General features: G+C 54.2%; 2 protein-coding genes across 4 annotated transcripts; one reads left to right on the forward strand and one right to left on the reverse strand.

The window, feature by feature from the left end:
* Positions 1-3,311: 3,311 nt before the first annotated feature.
* On the forward strand, positions 3,312-16,874 carry IMPDH2 (inosine monophosphate dehydrogenase 2). Its single transcript, XM_064432843.1, has 14 exons — positions 3,312-3,506; positions 3,596-3,644; positions 3,724-3,825; positions 3,950-4,024; positions 4,484-4,690; positions 9,009-9,096; positions 9,659-9,858; positions 10,878-10,968; positions 11,649-11,744; positions 15,254-15,397; positions 15,572-15,716; positions 15,802-15,945; positions 16,308-16,391; positions 16,633-16,874. Exons 1-14 carry the CDS (start codon positions 3,409-3,411, stop codon positions 16,652-16,654), a joined length of 1,545 nt encoding a protein of 514 aa, XP_064288913.1. The 5' UTR covers positions 3,312-3,408; the 3' UTR covers positions 16,655-16,874.
* Positions 16,875-18,017: 1,143 nt separating this feature from the next.
* Positions 18,018-19,371, reverse strand: NDUFAF3 (NADH:ubiquinone oxidoreductase complex assembly factor 3). Of its 3 annotated transcripts, XM_064432853.1 has the most exons (5): positions 19,214-19,316; positions 18,944-19,136; positions 18,807-18,873; positions 18,570-18,670; positions 18,018-18,447 (listed from the first exon to the last, which is right to left on the reverse strand). In XM_064432853.1, exons 1-5 carry the CDS (start codon positions 19,309-19,311, stop codon positions 18,355-18,357), a joined length of 552 nt encoding a protein of 183 aa, XP_064288923.1. In that variant the 5' UTR covers positions 19,312-19,316; the 3' UTR covers positions 18,018-18,354. The 3 variants fall into 3 exon arrangements, with proteins under 3 accessions (XP_064288923.1, XP_064288924.1, XP_064288922.1); XM_064432854.1 differs by having other exon boundaries at positions 18,807-19,136; positions 19,262-19,371; XM_064432852.1 differs by having other exon boundaries at positions 18,807-19,136; positions 19,214-19,324.
* Between the last annotated feature and the right edge of the window lie 59 nt (positions 19,372-19,430).

A 19,430-nucleotide genomic window follows, 5' to 3' on the forward strand; every position in this document is an offset into this window, starting at 1 on the left:
GGAAGACATGCACAGAGTAGCACAGAAGAGTGCTGTGGCTTAGGGTTGCTGTCCACATTCTGGGAAATGTTCCCAGTCAAACATGTAAAATAGCTTTTTAACACTTTCCTATAACCAGCTTGACTGCTGCTTTAAGGGCATTCCCCCTTGGCTCTGAGAGTGCCAAACTGCTTGTACTGCTCTTGTATGCGTGTATATATTGACAGGAACTCTCTGTGCCCTATGCCTTGTACGAGACAGGCTCAGAATGCATCAATCTCTAAATAAATAAGCTGAGAAGTCAAGCTAGAGACCGTGTGTTCTTGATTTTGAGCTGTGCCCATCTTGTCACTGTGGTATGAAAGGAACCACAGAAAGCAGAGACTGACTGACTGTTGTAAAGCACCTCACATTCTGACATGAGACTCATGTATTGTCCAAGCTCTTGACATTTAACAGTGTTGCTTTCTTAAGGAAACTTGTAGCCTCTTACATATGTCCACAGCACCATCAGATTTTCATTGGCTTTCAAGAGGTCAAGCATTTTCTCTTTAAGTGGTAATGGCTGAAGCAGCGGAGAGCAGACTAGAGAGTGGTTCTTCACTCCTGTCTAAAGCAGTTTATAAAGGGAGTGGTCTAAGAACTTCATAGGGCTCTCACCTATTGGCTGCCTCTCCCCTAGAGGTCTGGACTTCAGAGGGGTCACAAGATCTGAAGTAGTTCCTGAACTGTTCTGTCTTGGACAATACAAAAATACCTAATCTGATTTCTAAATAAGAATCTTCTTCTGGACTGTTGCTGCTAGGGCAGAAATTAAGACAGTCTTGTTCTCAGCTGCTGGTGTCTGCCTTGGCATACATAGAAGGGATGAGGCCTCGAATACTCCTTACTGCGATAAGAGCAGATCCAGAAATGGTAGAAAAGAGCCCCCTGAGTGTACAGGGGGTGGAGGATTGCTGGTACTGTAGTTGCTCATCCTCTTGCTAGATTGAGGGCTGCTGCACACTGAATTGACTGTGCAGCTGTCCAGCCAAACCACATTCTTACACAAGTTTAATACTGACTGACTTGGAGTTAGTGCTTGGACTGCTAAATCACTGTTAAAGTGGGATATCAACTGTCTTCCACCCTATATGGGGCTTTTCTCCCCATCTTATTGCTGGAGCTGCTCTTCTCAAACATTACAGGGAATGCACCTTATCCTGATGATTCAGCCTCTTCTATTTCATTGATGCCAATGCTTGGAAAAGAGCCCTTCTCTGCTTATACCTCTTCCTACCTTAAGGAACATCTCAATTCTTCCAGAAGTCTTGCTGACACACTTCCCCAAATCTCCGAAGCGATTGCTGTGTCCCTACTTGTCGGTTTCCTTCGCTGTGTGGCTGAAGCTCTGCTCTTAGCACTGCAGTCACGTTCCCTGTAACCTTGTGCATGGCAGACACGTTTGCCTGCTTCTCCTTTGGCATTGGAGCTCATCAGAACGGGAAGGCAGACTAAACCCACTTACAGCAGCAATAAACCATGTCTAGAGCTCGAGGGAACTGCAGGAGAGAATGAGGTGGAGGGGATGTCTCAAAAAGGCAGGGTCCACTTGCAGCCCAAAACCTCGCTTGATAATGAGTGTGCAGCCTATATGCAAAATACATCTTGTCTGTCCCTCCTGTGTTGACCCAGGTCTAAACAGCACATGTGATTGGCATCCTGCAAAGTGACCTTCAGAACTCTCCAGTAGCTTTGCCCCGTGAGTAACTCACACTACAAATCATTTTAAAGAGATGCACTCAACTATTTTTTTAATTTAATTTTACTCTTATATTCTCTGCTCTTTGTAATCTGCTTGGAAATAAAATGTTTTTCCCTGCAGCCTTTGTTGTAGTCTGTTTGAGAACCATTAAACTGTGCCTGATGTTTCTGTTGGAACAGAAGCCAACGTGCCTGTTTACTGCTGTGCCTGTGCCCGTAGCACAACAGCTCAGATCCGTGTGTGCCTCCCAGGTAGGCTCAGCAAACATTTGTTAGCCTGTTCTTTTTTAAAATAAAGGTAGAGAGTCCTGTCATACTGCTCTTGGTGTGGCATGGCACCTGCTGTTGTGCTGATCCTGTGACAGGTGATGCTGACTCGAGTGCACGTCCTTGGCAGGCAGCGCTTCCCGATCTCTGTTCACGTTTCCTGTGTCCTACAGAGTAACTTGAGTAACACATTTCTTGAAGCTGCTTTCTGATCTTTGGACAAGGAATTAACCTTCTACAGCAGGGAGTTGCAGGCACAGGAGCACTGTACTTTAGTCCCTGAACTAGTTAGTGTTAGGGCGTTGCCTTGGGCAGGGTGTTATAGGGAGCAGGTGAGGAGGGGTGTGGTTGTCTCATGTCCCTCGTGCTCTGAGGCTGATTCTGGAATATCACAACAAGTAAACCAAGAGGAGGAAGTTGTTCAGTAACCTGCAGTACAGGAACTTTTCCTGATGCGCGAATGGAACTGCAGGGATGGGAACATCTCATCCTGGAAAAAGCCAACTGCTGTATCCTGTAAGGCTCCTCTGAGGCAGATCTGTGTTTGTGCCTGTTCTCCTCTGGGCACCGTTCCCCTGCTACTGCTCTTCTCCAAAATCCTCCCTCCAGCCCCAATCTGTGGCACAGATCTGAAGGTGCTACACCCCCATTCCCCGTGTGCAGCTGTCTCTTCACACTGTTTGTACAGCCTGGCCTCGTGGCTTTGGGAACAGGGGCTAATGCCCAGCTGGGATCACCTTGGATCCTCTCTGGTGAGACTGCTGCCTCTCTGCCATTCATTTCCCTTTGAGGTGCAAGACTGGCCTCGCTGCTGCCTCTTGACTTTCATCCTTTGTGCAGCCCCCTTTGACTCACAAAATTGCTTTGGATTCTGCTGGTTTGTCCCAGCTCTGCATTCACCACCGACTCAACAAGCCCATTCTTGTCTTCTGAAGCTGTGGAGTACCTGGTGTAGGACTCAGCTCCTAACCCACAGTGTCTCTCTGTGCATGTCACCGTGTCACCTGTAGCTGGGCTTTTTTAGGTGGTCTTCTAGCAGGTCTCACACCACTGGTGCCAGCCAAACCAGGCACGCAGGGCCTACTGGACCCGGCTGCTCGGCCTGGGCACAGAACAGCCGCGGTGACCGGATGTCACCGGGCTGAAGACGTGCGGGCTCGGTGCCGAGAAGCTGCCCAGCAGGCACTGCCGGGGCTGGGAGCGGCGCGGGCCCGGTGCGTGCCCGGTGCGTGCCCGGTGCGTGCCCGGTGCCGCCGGGCACACCGCGGGGCCCTCCACGGCGCCAGGGGGCGCTGTGCGCGCGGGCCCGTGCCGGAGGCGCTCTGTCCGCGCCGTGGCGGGGCGGGCTCAGCGGTCCCTCCCGGCGGCCGTCGGGGCGCGCGTGCGCTCGGTGCGGCGGGGCGGGCACGCGGCGGGGCCATGGCGGACTATCTGATCAGCGGCGGCACCGGCTACGTGCCCGACGACGGGCTGACGGCTCAGCAGCTCTTCAGCTGCGGCGATGGGCTCACCTACAAGTGAGTGCGGCCGGCGCGGGGGTGGGACCGGGACCTGGGGCGCGGGGCCGCCGCCGTGGCTGACGCGTCTCCCGCTCGTTCCCCCGCAGCGATTTCCTCATCCTCCCGGGGTACATCGACTTCACGGCGGACCAGGTGGTGAGTGGCCGGGGCGGGGGAGCGGGCCGGGGGCCGGGCCGGGGGTTGCGCCGCTCACCCGCCGCCTGCCTCCCGCCAGGACCTGACCTCGGCGCTGACCAAGAGAATCACGCTGAAGACCCCGCTGGTCTCCTCGCCCATGGACACCGTCACCGAGGCCAGCATGGCCATCGCCATGGCGGTGAGTGCCGCCCTGCCCGGGCTGGCGGGGCTGCTGAGGCACCCGCGCCTGCCCGGGGTCCCCGCAGCTCCATCGGGGCCGGCCCCGCTGCTGCAGCGCCTCACGGCCGCCTCTGTGTCCCCAGCTGACCGGCGGAATTGGCTTCATCCACCACAACTGCACCCCGGAGTTCCAGGCCAACGAGGTGCGGAAGGTGAAGGTGAGTGAGCGTTGTGAGGGCAGCGCCAAGCCGTGCTGGCACTGGGGGCTCCCTGGAGCTGGGCGGCGGGTCTGGCCTCGCTGGGTGAGCTGTGTGAGGAGATTGCTGACGTGTGCCCGATCTTCGTGTTTCAGAGCTGTAGTGCTGCCAGGGTTTGCAGGCACAGCCCTCTTGTTATGTACCCAGCACTGTCTATGGTCAGCCTGGGACTTCAGTCCTCCTGGCGTGGGAATATTCCCCATCATTTCAGAGAGGAGGTTAACCTGCAGGCTCTTCAATTTTAGCATATTTGAGTGAGCCCTGTTGCTGGTTTGAGAGTCGTCCTGTTGGTGAGCATGTGGCTAGGCTGGGTGCTGGCAGACCCCTGTGAGTGGCTGCAGTAACCTGCAGGCACGTGCCTTGCTCCTGTCTGGCCTGGCAGTGCCACTCAGCCTGGCTGCTGGATCTGCTTCCTTTCAGAAATACGAGCAAGGATTCATCACAGACCCCGTGGTGCTGAGCCCCAATGACCGAGTGCGAGATGTGTTTGAAGCAAAAGCTCGTCATGGATTTTGTGGGATTCCCATCACGGACAATGGGAAGATGGGGGGCAAGCTGGTTGGGATCATCTCCTCCAGAGATATTGATTTCCTGAAAGAGTCAGAGCATGACCTGCCCCTCGGTGAGGTGAGAAGTGCTCACACCTGATGGCTGTGAACACGATGTTAGGAAGCCATGTGGCTTGTGATAAGGATAAGGGTGAGTGTGTGGCTGTGAGGGTGTTCTGCCAGTGGGAGGGAGCAGCTCCAGCTTAGCTCTGCAGGTCTGCCTGTGAGTGTTTCCAGGGGAGAGTGTCTTGTTCATTTGCACTCTCTGAGCGACTCCTGCAGTGCAGACCATGCAGTTTTATCTGAATCATGGGGGTTATCTTTTGGTGCTGTGGAAATTCATCCCTACTTCACTGACTAATTGCTGGTGTTTGTGGCTGCTGCTGTAGTCCCAGATCCTAGCACTGGCCAGCTTTGTAGCAGCTGTGCTCTGCCCAACAAACCCTGCAGGTGCTGAGCTTCCTTTTCTGGACTGCCTTTCCCTGTATGCATCTGGATTACTTGCTCTTTCAAGTAACCCCCTGAACTGGGGGGGATTATGGCAGTCTGGCCTTCATAATGCTTTGCTGTCAGACTGCCCTCATGCAGGAGAACGTTCTGTGATTCCAGTTACACAAGCTGTGTAACTGGAGACCTGCAGTGCTGTCAGGTTACACCACCAGTGCCTCTTGGCCATGCCTTCCTCTTGGCTCACAAATATTTTTAGCTCTTGCTGACCAAATGTGGTGTCACATGCTGATCCCTGTTTGGTTTGAAATTGGCTATAAATATATGATACAAGAGCCTTAAACTAGGAGTAGGTTACAAAAGTGCAAATGGCCTTTGAAGCAATGCTGCCCATTCAGATAAGGATCTTTCCTCATACTTTCTTTGGGTCATTCAGCACTGCAGAGCAGGAAACTTTCTGCTGTCAGTGTGTGGTGCTTGTCCCTGTCACCAGGCAAGGCCAGGGGAGCAAATGGTTTCCTCAATCTTCTTTCCATCTGCAGTCCAGCAGTCCTGTTACTGAGCCATTCATTGCCATCCACTTAAACACACAGGTCTCCATGGGAAGTGCATGAATCCCACAGGCTTAGGAAGTGTCACCAGCCCTTGTTCTTGTAGGTTACTTTAACCTACCAGACATCTGCTGGAAACTTGATACAGCAGGAAAGAGGCAGTCCAGGAAGTTTTTGGAGTGTGTGGAGGACAGCTTTTTGTTGCAGCTGGTGGGTGAGCCCACCAGGGAGGGACTAGGTTAGATCTGCTGTTTGCAAATAGAGATGGGCTGGTGGGAGATGTGGTGGTTGGAGACTGCTCGGGGCAGAGTGATCATGAAATTACAGAGATCTCAATATTTGGTGAAATGAGAAAGAACATCAATAGGACTTTCACACTGGACTCCCAGAGGGCAGACTTTGGCCTGTTTAGGAGACTTATTCAGAGTTCCTTGGGAAGCAGCCTTTAAAAACAAAGGAGTCCAAAAATCTTGAGGGCACAGGAAGAGACTGTCCCTGTGTGCCCAAAGATGAGTCGACGAGGCAAGTGTCCAGCCTGGATGAGCAACGAGGTTTTGAAGGAACTTAGGAATAAAAAGAGGATGTATCTTTGGAAGGAGGGTCAGGTCTCTCAGGAAGTATTTAAGGGGAATGTTAGGGCATGTAGGAAAAATAATTAGAGGCCAAAGCTCAGTTCGAACTTAATTTGGCAGCTTTTTGAAAGGATAATAAAAAATATTTTTACAAATATATCAATTGCAAAAGGAGGGGTAAGACCAACCTTTGTTCTCTACTGGATGTGGGTGGGAACTCAGTAACTGCAGATGAGAAGGTGGAAGTGCTTAACGCCTTCTTCACCTCAGTGTTCAGTGGGAAGACAACTTGTCCTCAGGACAAGTGTCCTCCTGGGTTGACATGTGGTGTCAGAGAGCAGAATGGGCCCCTGTTATCCAGGAGGAGGCAGTCAGAGAACTGCTGAGCTGCTTGGATGTTCCTAAATCCATGGGACCCAATGGAATCCATCCCAGGGTGATGAGGGAGCTGGCAGATGAGCCTGTGAAGCCACTCTCCATCATTTACCAGCAGTCCTGGCTCACTGGGGAGGTTCCAGATAACTGGAAGCTGCCCAGTGTGACACCCATTCACAACAAGGATGGGAAGGAGGATCCTGGTAATTACAGGCCAGTCAGCCTGACCACAGTACCTGGCAAGATAATGGAACAGTTTGTACTGAGTGCCATCACCCAGCACTTCCAGCATGGCCAGGGTATCAGAGCCAGCCAGCAGGGGTTCAGGAGGGGTAGGTGGTGTTTGACCAACCTGGTCTCCTTCCATGACCAGGTGACCCTCCTGGTGGATGCAGGAAAGGCTGTGGATGTGTCTGTTTGGACTCCAGCAAGGCCTTTGGCACTGTCTCCCACAGCACACTCCTGGAAAAGCTGCAGCCCAGGGCTGGGCCAGGAGCACTCTGTGCTGGGCTCAGAACTGGCTGCATGGCTGGCCCAGAGAGTGCTGGTGAGCGCTGCTGCATCCAGCTGGGGCCAGGCACCAGTGCTGTCCCTCAGGGCCCTGTGCTGGGGCCAGCTCTGTTCAGTATCTTTATTGATGACATGGATGAGGGGATTGAGTCCTTCATTGGTAAATCTGCAGATGACACTGAGCTGGGAGCAGTGTCCATATGCTGGAAGGTAAGAAGGCTCTGCAGGGAGACCTGGAATGGTTGGAGTGATGGGCAGAGTCCAATAGAATGAAGTTTAATAATAAATCCAAGTGCCCAGTCCTGCATTTTGGCCACAATAACCCCCTGCAATGCTGTCGACTGGGGATGGTGTGGCTGGACAGGGCCCAGGCAGAAAGGGACCTGGGGGTGCTGGTCACAGCCAGCTGAACATGGGCCAGCAGTGTGCCCTGGTGGCCAAGGCAGCCCATGGCTCCTGGCCTGGATCAGGAATGGTGTGGCCAGCAGGAGCAGGGAGGTGATCCTTCCCCTGTACTCAGCACTGGTGAGGCCTCACCTCAGATTGGGAAGCACCTTGGGACACTCGAGCGCATCCAGAGGAGGCAACAGGGCTGGAGAGGGGCTGGGAACACAAAAGCCTGTGAGGAACCACTGAGGGAGCTGGGGGTGCTCAGCCTGGAGAAAAGGAGACTCAGAGGTGACCTTACCACTCTCTACAACTCCCTGAAAGGTGGTTGCAGTCAGGTTGGGGTTGGTCTCTTTCTCCAGGCAGCAGCTGACAGAACCAGAGGACACAGTCTTAAGCTGTGCCAAGGGAAATATAGGTTGGATATTAGAAAAGCTTTTTACAGAAAGAGTGATAAAGCACTGGAATGGTCTGCCTGGAGAGGTGGTGGAGTCACCGTCTTGATGTGTTTAAAAAAAGACTGGATTTTATTGAGGTATTTGAGGCATGGGTTGGACTCCATTATCTTGAAGGTCTCTTCTGACCTAGTGGTTCTGTGATGCTTCAGGCTTCTCTTGAGATGTGGGTTCTGTCACAGCATTTTCGGTAGATACAGGCGTGGTCAGCCTCTTTCCAATGCAAAATGTCTGTTCTTATGGTATTAATAACTAAAATGTTCCTTCTTTGTATGCAACTGATCTACCTTCCTGAAGGGTTAGAGAATGTTCCCTTTTAGCTTTGCCCAGCCTTCTCAAATAACCTTTCATGGGAATTTGATGATCACAGAATGCTGTGGTTGGAAAGGGACTTGGAGGTCTCTTGTCAAGCCACCTGCTCAAGGCATGTTGAGCTGGAGGAGGTTTTGTGGGGCTGTGTCTAAATGTCCAAGGATGGAGATTTCATTATCTCTCTGAGCTGCTCTCCCACTGTTGTGATGAAAGCCACCATGCCAGGTCAGATGTTCCCCACTGGCCAGCACTGCCCTTTGCTTTGCACTGTGTTTTGGTGCTTGTTTGTCAGAGTGGGTGAGCGTGTTTGGATTGATGCAACTCCCTTGCCCCACTGACCTTACCAGCAGCAGCAGCAGTGGGTTATTCTGGGCAGAGCCCTTCCAGGGCCTGTGCACGGGAGATGCTGCCTGAAAACAAGATTGAGGGCACATTACTGCCAGAACAGCATGAGACAATGAAGGTGTCTCCAGCCCTTATTTGCATGTACTCCAATGGAAGGGAGAGCTGTTAGGGTGATATCCCAAATAAGGGTCATCTGGGAGTTGTCCCTTGTTTCTAGGTGCTTTCACTTGTCTTCCTGGGGCCTGATGCCAGTGCCCACATGGGGACAGCACCCTGGAGGCTTTTCCTGTGTGTTTCTGGAGGCGTGTTGCTGTGCTGTGGGCTCTTTGTGGAGCACTCCCGCACGGCCGCTGCGGAGCATTTCGTGTGGGCAGGGGGGGTTTGGTATTTTCAGATCAGTGTGAAGGAGTTCTTGTGACTTTTTATCTTCTCCCGCCCACTAGATTATGACAAAGCGGGAGGATCTTGTTGTGGCCCCAGCTGGTGTAATGTTGAAAGAAGCAAATGAAATTCTGCAAAGGAGTAAAAAAGGTACCTGTGACTGTCTGTGGCATGAGGGAGAGCTGTGGAAGCACTGGGTTGGGACAGTAGTGGGTGAATGTGGGCACACAGTCCCTGTGTGGGTGAAACATGGGAGACACTGGTGAACACAGTGCCCACAGCCCTCTGCTGGGGTACAAACTTCACATGCATTCATCTCAAATGTGTTTGGACTTGAGGGATTTTTGGCAGCCCAGTGTTCGGCTGTCCAGCCATATGTCTTTGATTTTCTGGCCTGACCTTTGCATTTCAGTGCTCAGTTCATCCCTCTTAGGGTTTAGTAGTTTTACTTTTAATAGGGTGTTGTGTGTGTAATTATTTAAAGATGCACACATTTTCTATGGTTGATGTAAAAATCCGGAGTCCTTCTCCAGTCCTACAAACTCCTTTCTCTGTTTCTCAGCCCAGGACTGCTGGCATCTATGGCCAAGCAAGATTTGCTAACACACCTGAGTCTCCATCTTGTAGCAGTTTTTGCCTGCCCACTGCACTGCTCGGAGCTACTGTCTGTCTGCTGCAGAAATCTGCAGTAATGTTCTTTCTGTCTGTTCAGGCAAGCTGCCAATTGTTAATGAAGATGACGAGCTGGTGGCTATCATTGCCCGCACTGATCTCAAGAAGAACAGGGACTACCCCCTGGCTTCCAAGGACTCCAAGAAGCAGCTGCTCTGCGGTGCTGCCATCGGCACCCACGAGGATGACAAGTACCGGCTGGACCTGCTGGTGCAGGCGGGCGTGGACGCCGTCGTGCTGGTGAGCAGCCAGGGTTCATCCAGCCTGGGACACGGGGGCTTGAGTCCCCAGGCTGGGTGAGCGTCACTGCCTTTGTCACAGGCCTTTCTGTGGTAGAATATGGCACTTTGCTGACCTCTCAGTCTTGTTCAGGTTAGAATCCTCAGATTGGAGGGATTCCTCTTCCCCGGAGACTTATGTGATCTGAAGGAGTTTGGGGGGTGCATTGAAGCCCTGAAGGCTGCGAAGAGAAACATTGTCAGTTAATACAGAATCTTCTACAAATGCCTCTTAACACTCTGCCACCAGCCTCACTCATGTTCCTGACTAGTTTTGAATATTCAGTTTATTAGTTTCCCTTCGTCCCTTTGGTGTTTGTTACTGTGTTACTCTCTTACTGATGTTCAGGAGTGATCAGTGAGCCCAGAGCTGCTCTGCAGGTCTCTCTTTCTGCCTGTAAATCTCAGGCACAGTAGTCACTGCCTGTATTTGCACATGTTTTTCTCATCGATTGTGATAGTGTGAGTGTGCTGTGCTCTGGGAAATGTTTAACAGACATCATTTGACTGGGTCACAAGAGATTGGCAGGGACTGAGTGCTCGGTGCTCGACATCTGGTATTGAGCTGCTCTGCTGCACAGTGGGGAGGTGCATCCCCCCACCAGCCCTGCTGGGTTTCACAAGGAACATTCTCCATTTCACCTGTAGTTTGGGACAGGGCTGACAGTGTCCTGCTGATAGAGCCAGATGGTTCTTATCCACAGCCAGATGTTCTGCTCGTTGCCTTCTGTAGAAGCTATAGGATTAAACCTGAAGGATTTTACTGAAGTCTTTACAATGTACTTCCCTTGTGTAGGGAAGTACATTCCTGTCTTGGCAGCAGCTTCTCCTGGGGTTCTGTGCCCAGTTTGGGGAGTCATTTTGCCCATTACTCAGCTTAGCAGAGACCCCAGCAAGCAGAGTGAAGATCTGAAACTTTTCTGAAGCTGCATTTGTAATCTGAAGAAATTCTGGTTGAAACTGATTTTCTTTCTGTTGCAGGATTCCTCTCAGGGGAATTCCATATTCCAGATCAATATGATAAAATACATTAAGGAGAAATATCCCAACCTACAAGTTATTGGAGGAAATGGTATGCATGTGTTGAAAACTCTTCTTGTCTTTAAATGACATTTGTTTCTTAGACATAGAGGGAGCTGCAGGGTGTGAATGAAACTGTCATCTTGGTAAATTTCTGTGAGTTTACAATGGTTTCCTCTGACTTGTGGAATGGAGCAAGACCACTGTAGACACAGGGCAGTACCTTACTGCCGCAGATACTTAGAAACCTTTGTTCTGCAGCACAGTGTGTTGCAGTCCTCCACAGCACATTATGCATTAGCTATTTTACACACCAGTTTAAAATTTTGCTTAATAATGAATATTGCTTGATGTGGAAATCTAGTGGCGATTTTCCCTGCCTCTTGACAGCAGAGCTCAGTGGTTCTTGTCTTTACTTGATGCTGCTGTTACCCTGTACTCTGCCCTCCTACTTCGTGTGGCCCAGAGAGTGCTTGGGACCATGCCATGACTTGTGCTGCCTCAGCCTTTGGGTCGAAGTGTGTTAGGTAAAACAGCCTAAAGGGGCAGTGTCACCTCACCCACTGTGGCTGCTGGAGCAGAAACTCCCTGCTCCTCCCAGACAGGCCTGGCTCTGGCACAGGCTGTTGCCCTGGGTGGGGGGTGTTGGCAGCCGTGGGAGAACCTTCAGGGCAGAGAAATGTTGTTTGCAGTGTGCTTGTCTGTTTTCAAACCGATTTTTGCTCCCCACAGTGGTGACTGCGGCTCAGGCCAAGAACCTCATTGACGCGGGGGTTGATGCCCTGAGGGTCGGGATGGGCAGTGGCTCCATCTGCATCACACAGGAAGGTGAGAGAGATCAGCCAGCCTCCTAAACAGGCTGAAGACACGTGTTTAGTAGAGATTCCCTGCTGAAAAGCAGCATGGCTGGGATGGAATTCTCCAGTTTTGAGAGCAGTGCCCATCAGGAAGACGTCTTTCACCCCCTTTGTCCAGGACTTCCAACCTTTGGGGTGGCAGCAGCAGCAAAGGCATTTCCCAGGACTGACCGAGACTGAGTAGAGCTGGTGTGGCAGATGGTGGCTTTGCCTGAGGGGAGCTGTTGGTGTGGAATGGGGCTGGCAGGCAGCTCTGCAGGGAGAGGGGCTTACAGGATCCCCAGTGCTATGGGTGAGGTGCACTGGGCTGTCCATGCTCCCTTTCCCTCTGGCAGCAGTGTGTGTGATGCTTGAGTATTGATCTGGGCTCGATGCCTTTGCCATTTCCAGGCCAAAATGGGATTTCTTGCTTTTGTCTCTGCAGTTAGTTTGTGTGGGGCAGAGGCTGTGCCACCCTTAGCTAAAAGGCAAGAGGGGCATCCCCCAGGGCCTGAAGAAAGTCTGTCTTGAGGACAGACTCAGTCCTTGTGTGTGGAACCTCTCAGGTGGGGTGCAGAGTGGTGGTGCAGCAAACCACTGCAGTCCATGAGTGCAGCCCCTCACTGCTTTGGTCCTTGGTCTGTGCCACAGGAGGCAGCAAGTGAGCAGCTGCTTGGCTGTAGGAGCTGCATTAGCTCTGCCCTTTCCAGCATGGAGCCTGTGAGCAGCCCTGGACCTGTGCTGTGTTCCTGCTTTGCCTGCTGCAGGGGGTTCCCAGGCAGGGCAGTGTGTCTCAGGTCAGCTTTCTAAGGAGGGAGTAGTGTCCTTAGTAGTATCCAACACTTCCATAGCCAGAGCAGAGCCAGGGCACACATGTCCTACCCTGGCTCTGAGGCAAAGGCCTGCTCTGATCTGCAGAGTGGTGAATGTCCCTGGGGTTCCTCCAGCCGCCCCAGGAATGGGGTTGGGTGCTGGTTTTGGCAAAGGTGTAGAGCAGAGGCAGAATGTGGAACTTCACAGGAGATGTAGTTGCAGAACTCTTGCCTGCAGCTCCCCAAGTTTTTGGCCCTGTTAAGGGCAAGAACTGTGGCTTTTTGGGGCAGGACTCACCTCTCTGGGTGGCTGCTGGGGTAGGGCGAGCATGCGCTGTGCACAGCCGGGCCTGGCTGCCTTGGATCTGCCCTCTGGCTTGGCTCAGGCTAGGAAGGGTCTGCAAAGTCAGCTCTGTCCCACACCGTATGCTCTGCCCAGTAGCAGGTCATTTCTGGGGTCCTTTGTTCTGCTGCTGTTCTTCTGTCTCTAAAATATGTGTGTTTGTTTTCGTTTAGCTGCTCCAAAGATCCCTCCAGACCTAAAGTCCCACAGCCCCAAATGCCCTTCTACTGTCACGGGCACCTATAGTAAGTCATTTGCCCTGTTCCCAACCCTAATTATGTGTCTTGAAGCAGGACCCTGATTTGGCTGCACATGGCCCTACTGCTTGTTTGAGAATAATTTAGCTGTAGATGCACTTGGGGTTTTGTGGCTTTGGATACTGGTTTTGAATCTGAAATGAAATCTGAGAAGCCTTTCTGATTTCTGATAAAGCAGAATCTGAACTGTCCAAGCTGAGGGAACTCAGACCTGTCCTCTCTCCACTCCAAATTCCAGTTAGGAGCCTGACTGCACCTTTTGGATCCCTGGCCAGGCATGCTCCTGCTGATCCAGTACTGGGAGGTGATCCCTGAGCAGTTCTCAATCGTGCTCAAAATGTAGCCCTGGTTCTGGGCAAGTTGTGCTCCCTTCCCATGGAGCTGGCTCCCCTGAGTTAGAGGGACTTCACTGGCCACTTGGCAGCTGCGTTCCATCTTTTCCCCACCAAGTCCTGTGGAGAGAAGGGGCTTCTGCCTGCCCAGCACAGGGTGCAGTGTTCTCTGCTCTGATGCTCTGACCAGGCAGCCCCTGCAAGGCAAGCCTTAGGCTTTGTCCTTTCTCCTACTTCTGACACACCTCAAAGGGAGAGTTTTACCCTTGCAGATCCTGGAAGGTTTTCTCTAGCAGATGATTTTGTAGGGCCACCCTTTGCCAACGCCCTGAAAGGGACAAACCCTTACCCTGACTGTGTGGTGTGTGTGTGTGCTCAGACCCTGCTTGGGACGCCTGCGCTCCGGCTGGGCACTGGGAGAGGCACGATGCTCCCAGGGGCCCTGAGCCAAGCTGTGCCTTAAAAGGGCTGGTCTCTGTGGTTGTGCTTGAGAGGTTTCTGCAGGTCCTGCACTGTCTATGGCTCACTCCCATAGACCCTGGACTCAAAACCCTTCAGAAATGGGGGTTTCTCTCCACAGAGCTCTTCCACAGCAGCGTTTTGCAGCTGCACTGTGGCCTTCAGCAGTGCAGAACTGCAAGATCATCTCTTTAAGGGCATGGATGATAAAGCTGGCAGCCTCTCCCTGGCTGGCTGAGCCTGAGCTGAACACTGGGGTCTGATTAAATTTAGTTCTGTCACAATCTCAGCCTGGAATCTGGCTGCCCTCCCTCAGCAGCTGCTGCTGAGGGCTGGGAGTAGAGAAACTGTAGCCTCCTTGCCCCAGCAGGCCTCTGCCAGGGACGTGCTGCCAGCACTGCACCGTGCAGGCAATCCACACTTGGATTTCACACTCCAAAGTACTAATACTGTATGGCCTTAATCTTACCCAGTTTATGGGACTAACCATGACTGAAAAAAAGGCTTCCAGTTGATGGTGGGGAAGGGACGTCTCCCTGAGAGGAGCTTATCTGTGTTCTTGCATGCCTGTGGCTGACAAACATGTTACAAGACATGCCTTGTGCTGGTTTTCCTCACATAACGGGAAGCTTCTTAACTGCTACTGACTGGGAAGAACAAGTAAATCCAAAGCTAATAACTCTCTCCTCATGGGGCAGCTAAACTTGGTGGAACCCTTGCTATATTGCAGGGCAGGAACATAAATTATTACCAACCATTCTGCCTCTTTCCTTTTCCACTGCTGCATGTGTGTTTGTGTGTATATGCAGGCCTGTATGTATAGATATATTTATATCTATAGCATGTACAGGCATATGAGCTCTCTCCCAGCCAACTGCCTTTCCTTTCAAGAGGCACATCGTACAGATGCTGGTACATGGACAAGGGGTCTGGCAGCTCCAGGAGAGAGCCAGCAGTGGGACATGGCTACATGCCAGGGATGCTTTTGGAGAGGGGCTTTTGGAGTTTGCTTTATTTCCTTCCCAAGCTCTCCACGTGTCTGCTGTGCACAAGGATTGAGCCACGAGTCTCGTCTCATCCCAGGCATCCAATCAAACTCCTGAGGTCACTCACAGCTTTTTGGAGCTAAGGGCTGTGAGGACGTCTCAGCAGGCATCTCCCGGGCATCTGCTTCTCTTGGATTCAGCCTGGGGAAGGAGCGCCCAGGGATTTGTGCGTTCTGAGTGCTGGAGCATGCGTGTGCAGGGCTGGGCTGCGGGCCGTGCGCGGCCGGGCTGACGCGCTGTGCTGTCCCGCAGTGCTGGCGTGCGGCCGCCCCCAGGCCACGGCCGTCTACAAGGTGTCCGAGTACGCCAGGAGGTTCGGCGTCCCCGTCATCGCCGACGGAGGCATCCAGACGGTCGGGCACATCGCCAAGGCCCTGGCGCTCGGGGCCTCCACAGGTGAGTGCCACTCCAGGGAATCTCCTAGGAAGTGTTTCCGTATGGGCGTGAGGGCGTTTACCTGCAGGGGCTGGGGCCACGGGGGCTGCAGCCCGTGCTGTGCCCAGGAACCCTGAGGGATTTTGCAGCCACTGCTGCTGCTCATGTGCTGTTCCTGGTGATATCTTGTGCCAGTGATGATGGGCTCTCTGCTGGCTGCCACCACGGAGGCCCCAGGCGAGTACTTCTTCTCGGATGGCATCAGGCTGAAGAAATACCGCGGCATGGGCTCCCTAGATGCCATGGACAAGAACTTGGGCAGCCAGAATCGGTATTTCAGGTCAGAGATGGTGCTTTGGGGCAGCAGATCAAGCTTTTGGGGTTTCTCTGCTTCACAAATACCCTTGCTTTGTGCTTTCATGCAGTGAGACAGACAAAATTAAAGTGGCCCAGGGGGTCTCCGGTGCAGTGCAAGACAAGGGCTCTATCCATAAATTCATTCCATACCTAATTGCTGGGATCCAGCATTCCTGCCAGGATATCGGTGCCAAGAGCCTGACCCAAGTCCGGTGAGTGCTTCCCCATGCCTGTGCTCTGGTTAGGTCATGGAGCTGCTGTCTGGAGTCCTTGTGCAGCCCTACTCAAGCTGTGGTGTGTTCTGGATAATTTGTAGCTCTCTTCCCTCATCTCCAGTGGGCAGTGCATAATGGATCTGCCAGCCCCGGGGATCCAGGTGTGGCATATTCAGCTGGCTGGGCTCAAAATGTTTGAATTACATTACCCAGTCTGGTTCTTGGGAGCACTGCAAAGACCATTCTGGCCACAGCTGGAGGAACCAGTGACCCTCATCCCAGATGTTCCAGCTGATCATGTGCCAGAGCATTGTCTTCCCTAGACTGCCTGGCTTGTGACAGGTGTCCTTCCCCCTCAGAGCCATGATGTACTCGGGAGAGCTGAAATTTGAGAAGAGGACAACGTCTGCCCAGGTTGAAGGAGGGGTGCACGGCCTCCACTCGTAAGTGCTTCTGGCAGGATCCTCATCACCCTGGGGGGTGTTGGGGGTGAGGAACAGCCCCCCTCAGCTCAGCTGCCATGCCCTTGGCTGGGTGTGCCACCACAGCCGGGCCAAGCCGTGCTCTGTCAGGGAGCTGAGGCTGTTCCCCTCCCTGGCCTGGCAGCATCTGTTCTCTAGTGCACCTTTGTGCCTGCCCTGAGGTGGGTCAGTAAAGGGGCTCCCTGGTGCTGCTCCCTCACAGGTATGAGAAGCGCCTCTTCTGAAGGAGATGTGTCTGTCCCTGTGCCACCCAGCCTGCGCCGCTCCGCGCGGGAGCTGCTCTTGCTGCAGAAGTGCCATTATTCTGGGCTGCCTGGAGCTCCTGCTGTCCCTTGGCTGCTTTCTGACCACCCGCGAGGCCTGCCTTCCACCCAGGAGCTGTGAGCCTGGGCTGGAGCCTTGCACGTGTTGGCCATGTTTTACAATAAAAAAATGAAATGTGCAGTTGGTGTCAGCCTGGAGCCCCTCTTCTTTACCTCCCTTCTCTCCATCCTTGGCTCTGTTCCTTGCTTCCCACACTGTCAGAGGCAGCTGATAACCCCAGACTGTGTGCATCTGAAGGCAACAGGGAGGGGAGAGCCCTGAGACAGGGCTGAGTGGGTAACACAGTGTGGCTTCTTTAAAATCCCTTCCTGAGAGCAGAAAACAAGGGCTGGACTGCTGGGTAAGAAAGCAAACGGTTTTACATTGCCCTTATCTCCTGCTGGGGGCTGCCAAACCCAGCTGTGGCAGCAGCCAGGATGCTGCAGGCCCCCATTCCTGCTCCAGCTGCTGTGTTCTTCCCCTAAAATGCCACACTTCACCCCCTTGGGCTGCTCACTGTGGATTACCTGCCCAGGCCACAAGAGAGCAGTTGTTTGCTGGAAGGTGGGCAGTGCACTGGGAGAGGCTGAAGTTTATAAAGGAGCTGGTCTGCACTTCTGCAGGCCTGAGCAGGGCAGCCTTCCCTGGCTTGGCACGTTTACCTGTGCTTGCAGTGCCAGGAGCCAAGAAGTATTTTACCCCTGTTTCAGTCCCACACACCACTCCTGCTGAAAAGTGTGTGTTTACAATCAGTGGTGGGGGGATGTCAAATTTGATTTATACACTAAAACCAGAGCCTGCACTACAGTGCCACGGTGTCGGTGTCACACACTCACTAAGACACTTATTAAGCACAGCCACCCTAAGCTTGCAGCTGCCTCCCCTGCCTTTGCCTGCCCAGGTGGCAGAGTTCAGGGCTGAGGCTGCCATTAGGTACATGTACTGCCTTCCCCAGGGTGACATCCCCAACTATGAACCATCCAGTTCAGGACAGGGACCCCTTCCAAGTTCCCTGCTGGAGCTTGAGCCTTCACTGAAAGGGGTGCAGCACCCTTGGACCAACACTGCCCAAGGGACATCCCTGCTGGGGAGGTACAAAGCTCCAGTGGAGAGCCCAAGCCAGGCCAGCACCAGCTGGGACACACTAGTTGCTGCTGCTGGCTGTGCTCAGGAAGGTGCTGCCACATGGCATCCACCACCACACATGCTGCCCAGTGCCCAGGTGGGCACATGCCCCCTCCATTTGTTACAGCCTCAATGCGTTGTGCATTAACCACCACACAATTTCTTAGACTTCCCATTTACTTATATTTTCCTCGTGGAGCTCCAGATGTGCCTGGGATGTGCAGCTCACCCCACCAGCCCTCACCCTCCCTCAGATGAGGCTTCTTGCTGCCAAGGTGTGGGGCATGACCTTGGCAGGGCTGTGGGAGCAGTGCTGCCAGCAAAGCCTTGTGCTGTGCCCCACAGTCACTGGGCAGGGAGGCCAAGAAGCCAGGCACTGCAGGGAAGAGCTAAACCCGTGTATTTCACAGCCCTCCTGTGTGCAGACCCATCACTGAGCCAGTTCACGGTTTCTCAGCTGGGAGCAGTGACCCTCGGGGCCTCAGGCAGGCAGCGCCTACATGCCGTAGGTGCCCCGCGGGGGGATGAGCCCAGCAGCCACCACACGCCTTTCATTCATTAGGAAGTTGAAGGTTGCACACGCATTCGCCTGTGAATAGAAAAGGGAGTGAGTGAGGCTCCGGCCCTCAGAAAGGAGACTGGGCCCTTCCCCACACGGCACACGAGCCCCTCAGTCCCTCTCCATGGGGCGCTGCCGGTGCTCACCCTTACCGTGTCCTGCACCTCCACAGCAATCCCGCACTCCCGCATCCGCTTCATCGTGGCAGGGTGGAGCCGCTCCACTCTGTCCCCCGTGCCCAGCACCAGGATCTCTGCAAGCAGGGCAAGACGGGGGTGGGCAGGGCAGCATTCGAGCTGCCTCGGCCGGACCGGCCCTTCCTGCAGGCTCCCATGGCTCCCGGCCCGAGCCCGGAGCGGGGCCGCCCGCGCCCCTCCCGCCCCGCGTACCTATCTGGGGCTCCAGCAGCCGGAACAGCGACAGGCTCTCGAGCGAGATGTCCCGGTGGGAGCCAACCTGCGGGGACACGGCGGCGCTGAGGGGAGCTGCGCGGCGCGGCGCGGCCGCAGCCCGGCCGGGCACTCACGTTCCACTGGAGGATGCTGCGCGGCAGGACCGCGCACGGCCCCACCACCAGGTCTCCGCTGATGGTGAAGCCGCGGGTGCTGTAGCCCTCGATGAACATGATGTTGGGGGACTCCGGCTCCAGCACCATCACCCGCGTCCGCTGGTACATCTCATCATCCGCCGGAGTGAGCCGGTGACCCCGGAACGGCGCTCTGCGGGGAGAGTGAGCAGCTGGGACGCGGGGGACCCACGGACGCCTCCCGGACACCCTACCGCATCCTGCAGGCACCTCCCCCGGTCGCAGAGCAGCCGCGGTGCCGGCTGCCGGTGCCGGTACCTGCCCGCCGCCCGCGCCGCCGCCGGCACGAGCCGCCGCAGCGCCGCCATGGCCGCGGCCCCGCCGGAACCGCCGCGCGGCCCCGCCCCCGCCGCTACCGCCCCCCGGCGGCCGGGGCCGGCACAGCGCCGCCGGGGCAGCGGGATCGCACCGGGGCTCCCCGGAGCCC

The sequence above is a fragment of the Passer domesticus genome, chromosome 9 (genome assembly GCF_036417665.1).
Source record: "Passer domesticus isolate bPasDom1 chromosome 9, bPasDom1.hap1, whole genome shotgun sequence".
Lineage (NCBI taxonomy): Eukaryota > Metazoa > Chordata > Aves > Passeriformes > Passeridae > Passer > Passer domesticus.